This window comes from Dasypus novemcinctus, chromosome 6, assembly GCF_030445035.2.
Source record: "Dasypus novemcinctus isolate mDasNov1 chromosome 6, mDasNov1.1.hap2, whole genome shotgun sequence".
In the NCBI taxonomy this organism is placed as follows: Eukaryota; Metazoa; Chordata; class Mammalia; order Cingulata; family Dasypodidae; genus Dasypus; species Dasypus novemcinctus.
Genome location: NC_080678.1, coordinates 4,589,644 through 4,605,269, shown reverse-complemented (window position 1 = coordinate 4,605,269; position 15,626 = coordinate 4,589,644). Strand labels below are relative to the sequence as shown.

Below are 15,626 nucleotides of genomic sequence, written 5' to 3'. Positions count from 1 at the left end.
GCCCCCGACCTCTTCTGCCCCGCCCCTGGCCTCTCCTAGCCCCGCCCCCGGCCTCTCCTAGCCCCGCCCCTGGCCTCTTCTGCCCCGCCCCTGGCCTCTGCTAGCCTCACCCTGGCCTCTCCTAGCCCCACCCCCGGCCTCTCCTAGCCCCACCCTGGCCTCTTCTAGCCCCGCCCCTGAGCCTCTCCTAGCCCCACCCTGGCCTCTCCTAGCCCCGCCCCAGTCCCCTAGCCCCGCCCCTGCCTTCTAGTCCCACCCCTGGCCTCTCCTAGCCCCACCCCAGTCCCCTAGCCCCACCCCTGCCTCCTAGCCCCGCCCCTGCCTTCTAGTCCCACCCCTGGCCTCTCCTAGCCCCGCCCCAGTCTCCTAGCCCCACCCCTGGTCTCTGCTAGCCTCACCCTGGCCTCTCCTAGCCCCACCCCCGGCCTCTCCTAGCCCCGCCCCTGGCCTCTCCTAGCCCCGCCCCCGGCCTCTCCTAGCCCCGCCCCCGGCCTCTCCTAGCCCCACCCCTGGCCTCTTCTGCCCCGCCCCTGGCCTCTGCTAGCCTCACCCTGGCTTCTCCTAGCCCCGCCCCCGGCCTCTCCTAGCCCCACCCTGGCCTCTCCTAGCCTCATCCCTGGCCTCTCCTAGCCCCGCCCCCGGCCTCTCCTAGCCCCACCCCCGGCCTCTCCTAGCCCCATCCCTGGCCTCTCCTAGCCCCGCCCCTGAGCCTCTCCTAGCCCCACCCTGGCCTCTCCTAGCCCCGCCCCAGTCCCCTAGTCCCACCCCTGCCTTCTAGTCCCACCCCTGGCCTCTCCTAGCCCCACCCCAGTCCCCTAGCCCCGCCCCTGCCTTCTAGTCCCACCCCTGGCCTCTCCTAGCCCCACCCCAGTCCCCTAGCCCCACCCCTGCCTCCTAGCCCCGCCCCTGCCTTCTAGTCCCACCCCTGGCCTCTCCTAGCCCCGCCCCAGTCTCCTAGCCCCACCCCTGGTCTCTGCTAGCCTCGCCCCTGAGCCTCTCCCAGCCCGCCCCAGCCTCTGCTAGTCCCACCCCTGGGCCTCTCCTAGTCCCACCCTCGCCTCCCCTAGCCCCACCCCCAGCCTCCCTAGCCCCTCCTTGGCCTCTCCTATCCCCGCCCCCAGCCTCTCCTAGCCCTGCCCCAGCCTCCTAGCCCCGCCCCGGCCTCTCCTAGCCCCACCCCTGCCTCCTAGCCCCGCCCCTGCCTTCTAGTCCCACCCCTGGCCTCTCCTAGCCCCGCCCCAGTCTACTAGCCCCGCCCCTGGTCTCTGCTAGCCTCGCCCACCCATCTCCCGCCGGCCAAGCATTCTGCCCAATCCAGGCAATCCTGGGGGCTGAGCTCAGAGCCTGCAGGCGTGTCGGCACCTGCTCAATGGCCATGATGGCCTTGTCCTCGGCCCGCTCGGGGGACTGGTACAGCATGGTGCACAGGCGGAGCCGGTTGGAGGCCATCTGGAGCCGGTCCTCGTAGACGCCCAGGCTGTCGAGGCGCGTGGCCTTCTGCAGGTGCTCGACGGCCGGCTCCAGCCGGTCCTCGTCCTCCTCAATGTGGGCCAGCTCCATGTGCACCTGGCAGCGCAGCAGGTCCATCAGGCTGCACACGGGACAGACTGGCGTGAGGGGCCCCGCGGCGGGGTGGTCGTTCCGGAAGGAAATGCTGGGGCACTCAAGGAAGGGCCCTGGTGCGTGACCCCTTCGTGGGGGCAGGGCTCGGCCTGCCCCAGCCCCAGCTGGAAGGGGCAGGGCTCGGCCTCGTGCCCCTGGCGCCAGGCTCACTGCACATGAGAGCTCGGCTGGCGAGAGCTGCAGGTTCGGGGCTCCCAGGCTGGGGAGAAGCAGGGCGGCCCTGGGGGCCAAGCTGGGGAGACCTGAGGTGCAGCGGGGGCCCTGGAGATGGGAGAGGGCTCGGCAGGGAGGCCAGCAGGGCGCTGCTCGGCTGGCAGCTCTACTGGAATCTGGGGCACCAGGCAGGCCTCTGGAGAGGCCCTGTGCCTTCTCCACCTCAAAGCACGTAAAGAACCCCCAAAGTGCTTCCCATCAACAGAACCAGAGCCCCCCAAACCATGACCACTGCCCTCGGACAAGAGCGTTAGAAAATCCAGCAAGTTCTGCTGCATAAAAGTCTATGGGGCCTGGCAGAAAGGTAAAATTGGAAGATCTGGGTGTCTGGCAAGGTATGCTGGAGGTCTCAGTATGGTGCAGCAGTGTGATACGGTTAGGAATTCCAGAAATAGATACTGGGTTATGCTTGTAATCCTGTCTGTACATGGGTGTGATTGAGTTAGGATTAGAGCTTTAATTGGGTCACATCATTAGGGTATGGTGGGTGGGGACTCACAGATAAAAGGCATGGCGAAGGACAGAGTGGAGGGCTTTTGATGTTGGAGTTTGATGCTGAAGCCTTAAGCTGGAGCACCGGGAAGTAAGCTCCTCACAGAGGAAAGAGAAGCCAGCCCCAAGAAGAGAGGAACTGAGCCAGGAAAAGAACACAGAGGAATAGAGACGGCGCTTTAGACATGGCAGAAACTCCAGGGAGAGAGACAGAGCCGTTCACCTGAGAGTCTACAGCTGACTTTGTGGAGGAAACAGAGGAGCTGAGCCCAGAGGAACCCAGGAAGCCTGAACCCTGCAGACGTCAGCAGCCATCTTGCCCCAACAATTGAAAATAAACTTTGGTGAGGGAAGTAACTTATGCTTTATGGCCTGGTATCTGTAAGCTTCTACTCCAAATAAATATCCTTTAGAAAAACCAACAGATTACTGGTATTTTGCATCAGCACTCCTTTGGCTAATGCATTATTTTTGTAACTGTACACTTGAAGTCACTTTTAAATAAAGTTACAAAAGAAATTCTAGAGCCCGCGCCTCAGCTTTCAGTCGAGATGGAGGAAAAACCTCACCTGATCACCTGTATAACCTCTGGCTGAGTCAGGGAGGAGGAAGCCTGGCCGCAGGGGGCTGCAGCCGGGTATGGGAGGGCACGGGACTCAGGGCCCGCGGGGAAGGGGCCGCAGCACCCAAGCTGAGGCAGGAGGCCAGGGGACCCGCTAACACCCAGGGCTTGGCCCCTGCTCCCAAGTCCAAGCTGCACCCAGGAATGGGCAGTTTCCTTTGGGCAAGGGCAGAAAGAGAGGAAGCCAAGAAAAGTGGGAGCATTTCAAATATAAAAGTGTCAATGAAACAAGAAGTCAAACCATCCCAACTGTGCACCACACAGTGTTTCAGAGTACATCAAGTGAAAACAGAAAGAGAGAAAGAGAGAAAGAGACAAACCTGCAATCACAGCTGGGCGTTCTAACACCTCCCGGGGGGCACTTGGGGCAGACAGAGCCAGCCGTGGGCGCCTGGGGCAGGCGGGGCGGGCGGGGGAGCTGCGCGGAAACCCCTCAGCTTCCCACCCCACGGAGGGGTCTCGGCACCAAATCCTTCCCTCAAGAGCAAACTGAGCAACAGCGGCCCCCAGGCCCTGCCGCTCTCACTGCTGAATTCTGTCAACCACTTAAGGAAAAACTGGCACCAGCACCAGCCCTTCAGAAAACCAAGGAGGCGGAACCCTCCCCACGATCCAGCAACGACGGAACGGCAGGCCCACGGCCCCGACCTCGCCTGCCAACGCCAAACCAGCCGGACTCACAAGCAGATTTACAAGTGAATTAATAAGTGAGTGTACAAGGACACGGAGCACAAGCGTTTGCTCTTTGAAAGACAGTGCTAAGAAAATGAAAACACAAACTGCAGATGCAGAGAAACTAGTCACGAAGCAGGCATTCAGCAAAGGGTCTGCATACACTTGCTTTAGTTTTCGTTCCGGGGCTGCTTGAGCGAATGCCATGCAAAAGCCTGGGTTAAACGATAGAGACTTATTTGGTTTTGAGGCCTCAAGAAAGTCCAAACTGAGGCATCGAGACAAGGCCTTCTCCTTGAAGACTGTGGCCTCGGGGCAGCCGCCGGCCACCCTGGTTCCGCGCTTGTCCCACAGCCCACACGACGGCCTCTCCCGGCCTCTCCGTGTCCTTCTGGGTTTCTCTGCGTCCAGCGTTTGGCTGCGTGTGGCTGTCTCTCCGTCTGCCTGAATTTTGTTCTCTCCTAAAGGATTCCATGAGTAGGAGCAAGGCCCCCCCGTGGGCTGGGCACGCCCCAGGTGACACCCCCTCACCAGGTCCTGCTCAGGAGGGGCTCTGGCCCTCATGAGGGGGCTCAGGCTAAGAACACGTTTTCCTGGGGCATGGCAGGATCATTGAGGGACTCTTACAACTCAACAGGACACACCACCCAGCGCTAAACGAACGCCGAGAGACCTCCCAGGAGGAGAGAGCAGCTGTAAGCGTAGCAGCGGTGCTCGCTGCACCGTCGAGGTGAACGCATATCCCGTGGACTGCACAGCTCTAGGTCGGCTGCACTCAGCAGGGTGGGTGCTGCCGAGGGTGCAGAGCCGCTGGCACGCACAGCGCGGGGGCTAAGGGTGCACGCACGCCAGGAGGCAGGAGCAGGCTCTGGACCCTGCCTGCCCTCGCCCAGGCCGGACGTGCACACGCTGGCACCTGGCACCCAGCCAAACGTCCCCCGGCAGGTGAGTACACCCAAGTCGGACTTCTACAGCACGGAACACCGCCCGGCGGCTGGCACGTGCGGTGCCCGGGTGAACCGCGTGGCACGAGCCGAGTGAAAGGCTGAATCCTGCATAATCGCGGGTGTGTGATGTTCCAGAAGAGGCCACACTCCGTCGGGACGGGAGGCGGGCAGTGCCCCGGGGCTGGCAGCGGAGGGCGTTAGTGAGGAAAGGGCATGGGGGAATTTGGAGGGATGGAAATGTCCCACATCTAATTGGTGTGTACATCAGAGAAACAGAGGGCAACCAGGCGAAGAAGGTATTTTCAAAGAACACTTCTGGAAATGAGAAAGTGGAGGGAGAGAGAGGGAGTGATAGAGGGAGGGAGGGATGGAAAGAAGGAAAGACAGCACGAGCAGGAGAGAGATGGAGAGAGGGACATGCAGAGAGGGAGGGGGAGGAGGGAGAGAGGGACGGGGGAGAGCGCAATGAGAAGGCGCTGGGCAGGGAGACAGGAGTGACAAGAAGGGGCGGGGGCCCCGAGGGCTCACAGTGGGACAGATGGCCCCTTCATCTGTCCAAGCAGAAGTCCAGAGCCTGGCAAGGACAGGGAGGAGGGAACGCTTTTAAATGCTGAGGTTCCCAGTTTGGAGAGTGACCTAGGCCTCCAGATGGGAAGGGACAGCAGGCGCAGGCAGGACCCCGCGCAGTGCCGCTGGCATGAGGAGTGCGCCGCTCGGCCCCCCAGCTTGACCGAGCCCTCCCAGCCCTCTCCACGCACCGCCTCTCACCCCCCTCCTCACCCACCCCTAGAGGCCTCCTGTCTGCCCACCCCTCTCCTGCTTCCATTTCTCTGAGAAGGGTTGCACATGCTGGCGTTGTCACATCCACGCCCACCCTGCAGCGCTCACACATGCCAGGATGCCCTGGGGGAGTCCACAAAAGACCACCAGGCTACCCAGACAAGCCCGCGAGCTCCAGCAACCCTGCCCTTGGCCCCGGGCTTCACTACCCGCCCTCGCTTCCGAGGATCCTCTTGGAAGGAGGTGTTTCGGCCTGTAGATGCAGGGGAAGGTGTGGGTGCAGGTGCAGGGCGTAGGTGGAGACGCAGGTGTGGTGTGGAGGCAGGTGTAGGTACGTGGCCACCACGTACCTCCAGTGCCTGGATGTGGAGGTAGGTATAGGTGAATACGTAGCTACAGTGCCGGTGCAGGTGGAGATACAGCACAGGTGTAAGTACAGAAAGGCACAGATGCAGGCGTGGGTGTAGCTGCAAGTGTAAATGTAGAGGTAGGTGTGGGTGTAGATGCAGGTACAGCTGTAGATGCTGGTGTAGGTGTAGATGCAGGTGTGGCTATAAGTGCAGGTGTAGGTGAAGGCACAAGTGTAGGTGCAGGTGTAGGTATAGATATAGATTGAAGTATAGACACAGGTGTAGGTGTGGGTGTAGACATAGGTATAGGTGCAGGTGTAGATGTAGGTACTTTATAGGTACAGGTACAGGTGTAAGTACAGACACAGGTGCAGGTGCGGGTATAGACACAGGTGCAGGTGTAGACATGTGCAGGCATAGGTGCGGGTGTAGATGTAGGTACAGGTGCGGGTGTAGGTACAGGTGTAAGTATAGACACAGGTGTAGGTGCAGGTGTAGACATGTGCAGGCATAGGTGCGGGTGTAGATGTAGGTACTTTATAGGTACAGGTACAGGTGTAAGTATAGACACAGGTGTAGGTGCAGGTGTGGGTATAGACACAGGTGCAGGTGTAGACATGTGCAGGCATAGGTGCGGGTGTAGATGTAGGTACAGGTGCAGGTGTTAGTACAGGTGTAAGTACAGACACAGGTGTAGGTGCAGGTGTAGACATGTGCAGGCATAGGTGCGGGTGTAGATGTAGGTACAGGTGCAGGTGTAGGTACAGGTGTAAGTATAGACACAGGTGTAGGTGCAGGTGTGGGTATAGACACAGGTGTAGGTGCAGGTGTAGACATGTGCTGTAGGCTTAGGTGCGGGTGTAGATGTAGGTACAGGTGCAGGTGTAGGTACAGGTATAAGTATAGACACAGGTGCAGGTGTAGACATGTGCAGGCTTAGGTGCGGGTGTAGATGTAGGTACAGGTGCGGGTGTAGGTACAGGTGTAAGTATAGACACAGGTGTAGGTGCAGGTGTAGACATGTGCAGGCATAGGTGCGGGTGTAGATGTAGGTACTTTATAGGTACAGGTACAGGTGTAAGTATAGACACAGGTGTAGGTGCAGGTGTGGGTATAGACACAGGTGCAGGTGTAGACATGTGCAGGCATAGGTGCAGGTGTAGATGTAGGTACAGGTGCAGGTGTAGGTACAGGTGTAAGTATAGACACAGGTGCAGGTGCAGACCCAGGCTAGGTGTTTGGGCTGAACCCTGCCTGCTCTGGCTGGTGTTTTGAGCCACGTGGGGGGGGGCACGGCACGAGCCGCTCGGGAAAGAGCAGCACACCCCGCGGGCCGGCCCCTCCCTGCCAGGGACGCTGCTTCTCCTGGAGCTGAGGCCACCCCTCAGGCTCTGCCCGTGAGCAGGCGGCCGGAGCAGCCTCGTGCGCTTAGACACGCGGGTGGCTTCGTCGCTGGGGTCCCTGCTAGCCTTTCGTTAGCACGGGGGGAGTTTTCGGTTTGCATCGCTTTTCCAGCAAATAGGTTTGATTTTGTATCTACCGGCAGAGTGAAGCATCTGCCTTAACCCTCTCCTGCCCATGTTTCAGAGAGCCTCGTCAGCCCCGAGTGCGTGACCGCACGGGACCTGGGCCCGCGACTGACCTGTCCACCTTCTCCAGGACCTCCGCGATGCTGGTCAGCGGCTTCCGCAGGTGGTGGCGCAAGTTGTGCTGGAGCAGGGGGAGGCAGGCGTTCCACTGCGTGGCACACACCACGTGGATGACCTGGGGGTTGCCCAGGCGGGTGGCGTGCTGCAGCGCGACGTCCAGGCGGTGTACTATGTTCAGCTGGGCCTGCGCAGAGGACAGAGCCAGTCAGCGCAGGCTGTGAATGACCTCAGCAGCGCCACGCCGGTGGTCAGCGAAGCCCCGAGCCTGAGGCCGCGGAGCCGGGGCAGTGGGTGGCGCGGACGTGGACGCGGAGGTACAATCCGTCCCACGGCTCGGACCCGTGGCTGTGCTTCTCCTGGGCCGTGGGGCCCAAGCTGCACCGGGGACCACTGGCACCTGGGCTGCCAGGGCTGGTGGGCAGGGCCTCCGAGGACCTCCCTGGCACCCGTGCCCCCCTCGGCTGCACAGAGGCGCGAGGGCAGGGCTGTGTCACTGACCAACGCGGCACTCGGAGCCGCCTCTGCCCATTCCCTTGAGGTCTCATGATGAAAGATGGCAGCCCCAGCTTCCTCTGAAATTCCTCTTACACAGACATCTGCGAAGTGCCCACAGTCTACAAAACCCGCGGGGTCTCTTCCCGCAGCGCCAGGCTGGGTGTGGGGGGGGCGGCGCAGGGTCAGGGGCGGCCCGGTGGGCCTTCGGGGCAGGGCTGAGCCGGGTGTGGGTCTGGCTCCAGGGACTCCGCCTCATGGTGACGGGGGGGCCTGGAGGGGACCTGGTCCCACCGGCCAGTGCGACAGCTCCGAGCTAAGCCCGGGCACGGCCGCAGCCCCGAGGAAACGCTAGCCGCCACTGTGTCCATAGAGTTAAAAAAAGTAAATTGTGCTAAAATACACATAGCGTAGAAATCATTTTAACCATTTTAAGTGGACAGTTCTTCGATGTTAAATGCACTGACAATGCAGCGTAACTTTCACCTCTACTTCCAGACTATTTTCATCATCCCAAAACAAAACCTGGACTCGTTTAGCAGTAATTCCCTGTACCCTCCTCTCACCTCGGGCCACTCTTCCGCTTCATCTAGGAAGCTGCTTATTCTAGGTATTTCACGTAAGAGAAGTCAGACGGTATCTGTCCTTTGGTGTCTGGGCACGACGTCTTCGAGGCTCGTCACGCTGCAGCAGGGCCAGCACGCCCCATCTCCTCCCAGCTGAGCAGCACCCCACGGTGGGGCTTGCCCGTCATCCACGGACGCCTGCCCCTCTGGCTCCTGTGTGCCGTGCTGCCATCAGCGCCGGTGTGCAAACCCGTCCTGGGAGCGGACCGGCTGGGTCACTGCTGCCTCTGCGCTGACCTGCTGAGGAGCCGCCGCCCGCTCCCCACGGCTATGCCACCTCACCAGCCACCGGCGAGGGGGTCCCGCCTGCTCCACGTGCTCACCGACACCTGTTCCCAGTGTTTAAAACAACAGCCACCCGGGCGGGTGAGAAGGGGGATCTCACTGTGGCTTCAATTTGCATTTCTCTAAATGACGAGGGACGCTGGGCGTCTCTTCGTAAACCTACTGGCCGTTTGAAGATCTTCAGAGAAATGTCTACTCAGATCCTTGGCCCGGTTTTTAATTGGGTTGACTGTTTGCTGTTGTAGGAGTTCTTTATATAGTCTGGATACTAAACCCTTACCAGATATATGGTTTCCAAATATTTTCTTCCATTCTGTAGGGTTTTTTTCATTTTCTTGATAATGTCCTGTGATATGCAAAAGCTTTTAATTTTGGTTATGTCTATTTTATCTGATTTTTCTTTGTTGCTTGTGCTTTTGGTAAAAAATCTAAAAATCCTCACCTACTACAAAGTCTTGAAGATATTTCTCGAAGTCTGCTTATAAGTATTTTATAGTATTAGCTTTTATTTGTAGGCCATTGATCCACTTTGTGTTCATTTTTGCACGTGGTGAGAGTTAGGAGTCCACATGCATTCTTTCTCATCTGGATTTCCAACCATTCCAGGAACCTTTGTTGAAGAGACTGTTGTCTCCCAAGTGAAAGGACTTTGCACCCTTGTCAAAAGTCAGCTGGCCAAGAGTGCCCACCGCCGCCCCCAGCGTGTGACTGTAAGAAAGAGCCTCGCCTGGGAAATTGAGGCCAGAGCAGGAAAAAAGCAAAGCAAAGCCGACTGGCCACACAGTGCGGGTGGACTCTCAATTCTACCCCACTGGTCTGCATGTCCATCCTTAGGCCACACCACATGGTTTAATTACTGTAGCTTTGTAGTGAGTTTTGAAATTGGCAAGTGTGAGTTCTCCAACTTTGTTCTTTTTCAAGATTGTTTTGGCTGCTTGGAGCCCCTTCCAAGTCCATACGAATCTGAGGATCAACTTTTCCATTTCTGCAAAAAGAGGCTGCTGGGATTCTGATAGGCAGTGACTTTGCAGGTTGCTGTGGGCAGTGCTGACATCGTAACAACATTAAGTCTTGCAGTCCACGAACACAGGACGTCTTCCCATTTCTTCTGGTCTTCTTCAATTTCTTTCATCAATGATTTACAGTTTTTAGTGTACAAGCAGCATCCTGGGTTGAATTTACTCCTAGGTGTTTTACTTTTCAGATGCTGTTGCAAATGGATTTTTTTTCTTAATTTCCTTTTCACGTTGTTTTTAAAATTTAATTATTTTTCATTTCTCTCCCTTCCCCTCCTCTCCAGTTGTCTGCTTTCTGCATCCATTTGTTGTGTGTTCTTCTGTGTCTGCTTGTATTCTTGTCAGCAGCACCGGGAATCTGTGTTTCTTTTTATTGCGTCATCTCGTTGTGTCAGCTCTCCATGTACAGCACCACTCCTGGGCGGCTCTCCTTATGGGGCGCACTCCTTGCGCATGGGGCTCCCCTACACGGGGGACACTCCTGCGTGGAACGGCACTCCTTGCGCGCATCAGCACTGCGTGTGGGCCAGCTGCACACGGGTCAAGGAGGCCCAGGGTTTGAACCGCGGACCTCCCCTGTGGTAGGCGGACACCCTGTCCACTGGGCCAAGTCTGCTCCCCCACGCTGTAATTACTGTTGCACAGGAACCCAGCTGGCTTTGCGTTTACCTCGTGCCCTGCAACCGGCTGGATTCATTAGCTGGGGCTGGGGCTTTGTGTGGATCTTTGGGATCCTCTACAGGACCATGTCACTCTGAGCAGGGAGAACCCGCTCTCCCTGATCCTTCTCTCGCCGCCCGAGCACTCTGCTGCAGCGTCAGGACAGCGCCGAGTGGCCCGGAGGGCGTCAGCCTGTGCCACCCAGCGGGGGCTTCGGTGGTTCTCGCAAATGCCCTTTTCCGTGCTGTGAAATTTCCCTCCAATCCCTAGTTTTCCTAGTGCTTTCTTCACGAAAAGTCATTGGATTTTGCCCACCCTGCCCCCACCTCCTTCTGCCCCCCAAGCTGCCCCCTCTGCACTGCCCGCACCTCCTGCTGCCCCCACGCTGCCCCCTCTGCACTGCTCCCACCTCTGCACTGCCCCCGCCTCCTGCTGCCCCCCCGCACTGCCCCCACCTCCTGCTGCCCCCTGTGCTGCCCCCGCCTCCCGCTGCCCCCCTCCTGCTGCCCCCTCTGCACTGCCCCCGCCTCCCACTGCCCCCTTGCTGCCCCCTCTGCACTGCCCCGCCTCCTGCTGCCCCCTCTGTGCTGCCCCCCACCTCTGCACCACCCACCTTCTGTGCTGCACCTCCGTGCTGTACCTCCCGTGCTGACAACCCCATCTCTATGCTGCACCCCCCGTGCTGTATTCCCCCACGTTGTACCCCTTTTTGCTGCACCCCCTCACACCATACCCCCTCTTTGCTGCATCCCCTGGGCTGTACCCGTGCTGCACCCCCCGTGCTGTATTCCCCTGCGTTGTACTCCTCTGTGCTGCACCCCTCTGCACCGTACCCCCTCTGTGCTGCACCCCCTGGCTGTACCCCTCTGTGCTCTCGCCGCCCCATGCCTGCTCCCAAGCCTGCTCTCCGGCTCTGGCCTTGCTCGTGGTTTGCTGCTGGGGGAGTGGACGCTCCGGGGAGGCCATGGGCAGCACCCGGCCCTGCGATGACGCTGTTTCCCTGGGCGAACCCCAGCACTGCCAGAGGGCAGTGGGCGCCATCACTCCCAGTTCCAGGGCCATGTCATCGCTGACCAGCCCTCACCCAGGTGACTCCTGACCAGCTGTGGTGGCCCCGGCACCTTCCTGGACACGGGGCCTGCACCTGCAGCATCCCACAGGCACATGCTGCTGGCGTGTATGTTTTGGGGTGGCTCTCCAGAGACCCGTGGGGCGCAGCGCCAGGCGCTGGCCAGGCTCCCACCCTGGGGGTGCGCGGCGCTGGCACACGGGAGCAGGCAGGGCGGACAGCCTGGCCTCCATGCTGTGCAGGAGGATGGACAGACGGCCTGGCAGCGAGGGGCCAGACTCCAAGTCAGGGGGCTGCGCCGGGCCCTGCTCTCAGGTGAGGACACTGAGGTACCGGCCCGCTGCCAGGCCCACCGCCTCACCAGCGTGCCAGCACCCCCAGGCCGGCGCCACCCAGCCCTCACCAGCGGGTCCATCTGCAGACAGGCTCACCTCCACAGCTGCTCGGGGGTAGACTTTAAGGCTATTCTCAAGTCCCAAAGCTTCAAATTCACATTCAAGACATTCGATTTCAATCAGCATCCCAGGGTCCTGTGGGATATAAATAATTTTCATTAAAAATCTTATGCATGTTTAATGAAAACATTCATGCCCATTTGTTAATTTCAAAGACTGTTTTTTAAATATAATTAATGTACCAGGCAGAAATTCAACAAATAAAAAACAAAAGATCAGAGAGACAGACAAGAAAAACTTAAAATGTGTCCAAAAGTACAAAGATTTAAGTGAGAAAGCTAATAGATATATATATTTATAACCTCTTTAACAGAAGGAAAACCAGTAGATTTCAGTGGCCACTGGCCTTCGAACAGTTACACCAACTCCAGATAAACTTGGCAAGCGCACGCTGTCTGGTCACTGCCTGGGGTTGGGGCAGTGGTGACCCCGCTTAGCCAAGGTGGCAGCAGGAGGGGGCTGGGGGTGTGTTGTCCAGGGGGTCCCTGCCCCTCGGAGGTATCCAACCCCAGCCTGCGGGGGGGCCTCGGCTGCCCACCACCCACCACCCTGAAGCCTGACATACAAGCCCACCCCAGCCTCGTGAGGGCGCTCGGCGCACCAGGGGGACCCCAAAATCCCCAAGCCTGACAGCCCCCCTGGGGCGGGGAGCTGCCCACCGCCCTCCTCCACCTGCCTCTGAGCCCCAGGGGACGTGCCCCCCGGCCCTGGCAGCACCACAAGGGCACAGCCGGGCAGCAGGACAGGGCGCTGGGCCGTCCTGCCAAGGTCACGTCTTTGAAACCCGCACTGCCTGGAGCGGCCGGGTCCTTCCCGGGCCTCCCGTGGGGGCGTGAGCACACTGGACAGGCTCAGCACCCGGTCCCGGAGCCCCCGCGACTCGGCGTGGCTGCCGCAGCTACAGCAGAACCGCCTTCTCGGGGGCCCTAAGGACATCCCAGCAAGCGTTCCCAACATGCTGGGTAACCCTGACTTCAACCTCACAGACCCCAGACCCGGGAGCCTCCAGGTCTCAGCAGGCCTGAGTGTCGGCTCCGGCGTCTGCCCAGCCCCTCACCTGTGGCATCTGTGGCATCTGTGTCACGTGTGTCACCTGGCCTGCAGCCCCATCACCTGTGTCACCTGGCCTGAGGCCCCCTCACCTGGTCACCTGGCCTGAGGCCCCCTCACCTGGTCACCTGGCCTGCGGCCCCCTCACCTGTGTCACCTGGCCTGCAGCCCCATCACCTGTGTCACCTGGCCTACGCACCTGTGTCACCTGGCCTGCGGCCCCCTCACCTGGTCACCTGGCCTGCAGCCCCATCACCTGTGTCACCTGGCCTGAGGCCCCCTCACCTGGTCACCTGGCCTGCGGCCCCCTCACCTGTGTCACCTGGCCTGCGGCCCCCTCACCTGGTCACCTGGCCTGCGGCCCTCACCTGGTCACCTGGCCTGCGGCCCCCTCACCTGTGTCACCTGGCCTGCAGCCCCCTCACCTGGTCACCTGGCCTACGCACCTGTGTCACCTGGCCTGCAGCCCCTCACCTGTGTCACCTGGCCTGCGGCCCCCTCACCTAGTCACCTGGCCTGTGCACGTGTAGGAAGGCCTCCTGGACAGTCTTCGAAACCACCGAGGAAGCTGCAGCCTTGCCTCGCGGAGCGCTCCTGCTACTTTCGTGAACCCTGAATTCTGCAGAGCGCCTCACAGGCTGGGGCCTTCACCTGCCTTCGTCCCTTGTCCCTACTCTCTCAGGAGCTTCGAGATAAGGTGTCTTGGGGCTGCTCCTTAAAAATGCATCGAGGCTTGAAAATCAAAACTCACGTACACCCTCAGGAACGCTGAGCTTTTAGGTCAAGGCACCTGCGGCAAGCGGCCGCCGAGGCACTCACGGCACGGCAGGGGCACCGCTCAGGCCTCAAGACTTGTGGGCGCGGCGGGGGTGGCCTGCCAGCAGGTCGGAGCAAGACGCACGTGCCGTCCTGACATGGGCGAGATGCACGTCATCACACAAACGCCGACGCCGTGCACGGGAGGAGCGTCCGCGGAGAGTTTTTCTCTTATCCTTACGAGCATTCCAAATTTCTCATAATTTAGCTAGGAGCCATTGTTATAATATTAGAACAATGAAAATGCTATAAAAGCATTTTTTTGGAGCATTGTATTCATCAGGGTTCTCTAGGAAACAATCAACAGGAAATATCTGTCAACAGTATGCGATTTTATCAGTCTCCCATGTGACCGGGGGACGCACAAGTCCAGGTTCCCAGCAGGCTGCAGCCAGGGGCTCGTGAAAGCCCAGCAAAGGGTCTCGACGAGCTCTGGGGGACGCTGGCTGTCCAAAGACGAGCTGGAAATTCTCTCCCAATGCTGGAATCGCTTCCCCTTTCAGGCATTCAGCTGATTGGCTAGTGTGTCACTCACTGTTGCTGGCAGCCTCCCTGCTGGCTGTGACTGACCAGCTGTCTATGATTCACCACCGAGGTAAAGTCACTGGTGACTGAAGCCCGTTACTGCCCTGGTATGACAGCTAGCCCAGTGCCTGCTTGACCGCAACCGCTGGGCAGTCACCTGGCCGAGGTGACACAATGGCCTGACCATCACAGGCATCTCCTACGGCCTCACCACGAGGCTACACGAGAGAAGAGGAAAATGCATGGCTAATGAAAAAATGTCTTTTTTAGTCACTGATTTTTTTGACTCTCTCTTCTTTTACAACTTTATTGAAGTATAAGTGACGTGTAACTGCAAGTTTTTAAGTTTTATGCTTGTGTGAACCCATGAAGCCAGCGCCGTCCCTGAGATGTGAGCACCTCCCTCTGCTCCAAGAGCGTCCAGCAGCCTCTGGCCCTGCCCTCCCGCCCAACCCCCCCCCCACACTCGGGCAGCTGCTGACCGCAGGCTGCTCTGCCTGTTCTAGAATCCCACAGGACTGGGAGCACGCAGTACACTCGTCATGGTTTCTCCTCTTCCTGTCAGCATAACTACCCGAGGCTTGCGCTGCCATCTCGTCCATCGTGGCTCTTCCCTTCTCACTGGACGGCGGGATCCACGGTGAGGACGAGCTGTCTTTGTCCAGCTCCTGTGCAGACGTTCAGGCTGTGACCAGTTTCCCACGATCACAGGCCATTCGTGTGCAAGTGTCCGTGTGAACACGGGCTGCCGTTTGTGTTTGTGAAATAGCTAGGAGTGGGGTGGCAAGGTCTACAGCAGGTACATGTCCAACTTTTTGCCAAACTACCAAGCGGACCCAGAGTAGTTTAAATTTCTACCTGTGGTGTGAGAGAATCCAGTCGCCCCGTATCCTCGTCAGCACCTGCTCAATCTCACGCTGTCGGTCATTGCAGTAGGTGTGCAGCGGCATCTTGTTGTGGCTTTTTTTTTTTTTTTGCTTTTTTTTCTTGTCTTTATTTTTTTAATGTTACATTCAAAAAATATGAGGTCCCCATATACTCCCCACTCCCCTCAACTCACTCCTCCCCCCATAACAACAACCTCCTTCATCATCATGAGACATTCACTGCATTTGGTGAGTACATCTCTGAGCACCGCTGCACCTCATGGTCAATGGTCCACACCATAGCTTGCTGTGGCTTTGATTGGCATGTTCTAAATGTCAGGTGATGTGAAGCTTCTTCTCGTGTGTCTATTTTCCATCCATCCATCTTCATTGCCGAAGTGTCTGTTAAGGTATTTCT

General features: G+C 58.8%; 1 protein-coding gene across 3 annotated transcripts in view; it reads right to left on the bottom strand.

Annotated features, from left to right (window-relative positions):
* CFAP46 (cilia and flagella associated protein 46) overlaps window positions 1-15,626 on the bottom strand; it is a 134,597-nt gene that overhangs the window by 94,041 nt on the left and 24,930 nt on the right. For all 3 annotated transcript variants that reach the window (XM_058298090.1, XM_071215607.1, XM_058298091.2), the window contains 3 exons: window positions 11,928-12,026; window positions 7,342-7,532; window positions 1,363-1,591 (listed from right to left, as the gene is read on the bottom strand). In XM_058298090.1, coding sequence (XP_058154073.1) covers window positions 1,363-1,591; window positions 7,342-7,532; window positions 11,928-12,026 — 519 coding nt within the window. The remainder of the gene's footprint in view (window positions 1-1,362; window positions 1,592-7,341; window positions 7,533-11,927; window positions 12,027-15,626) is intronic.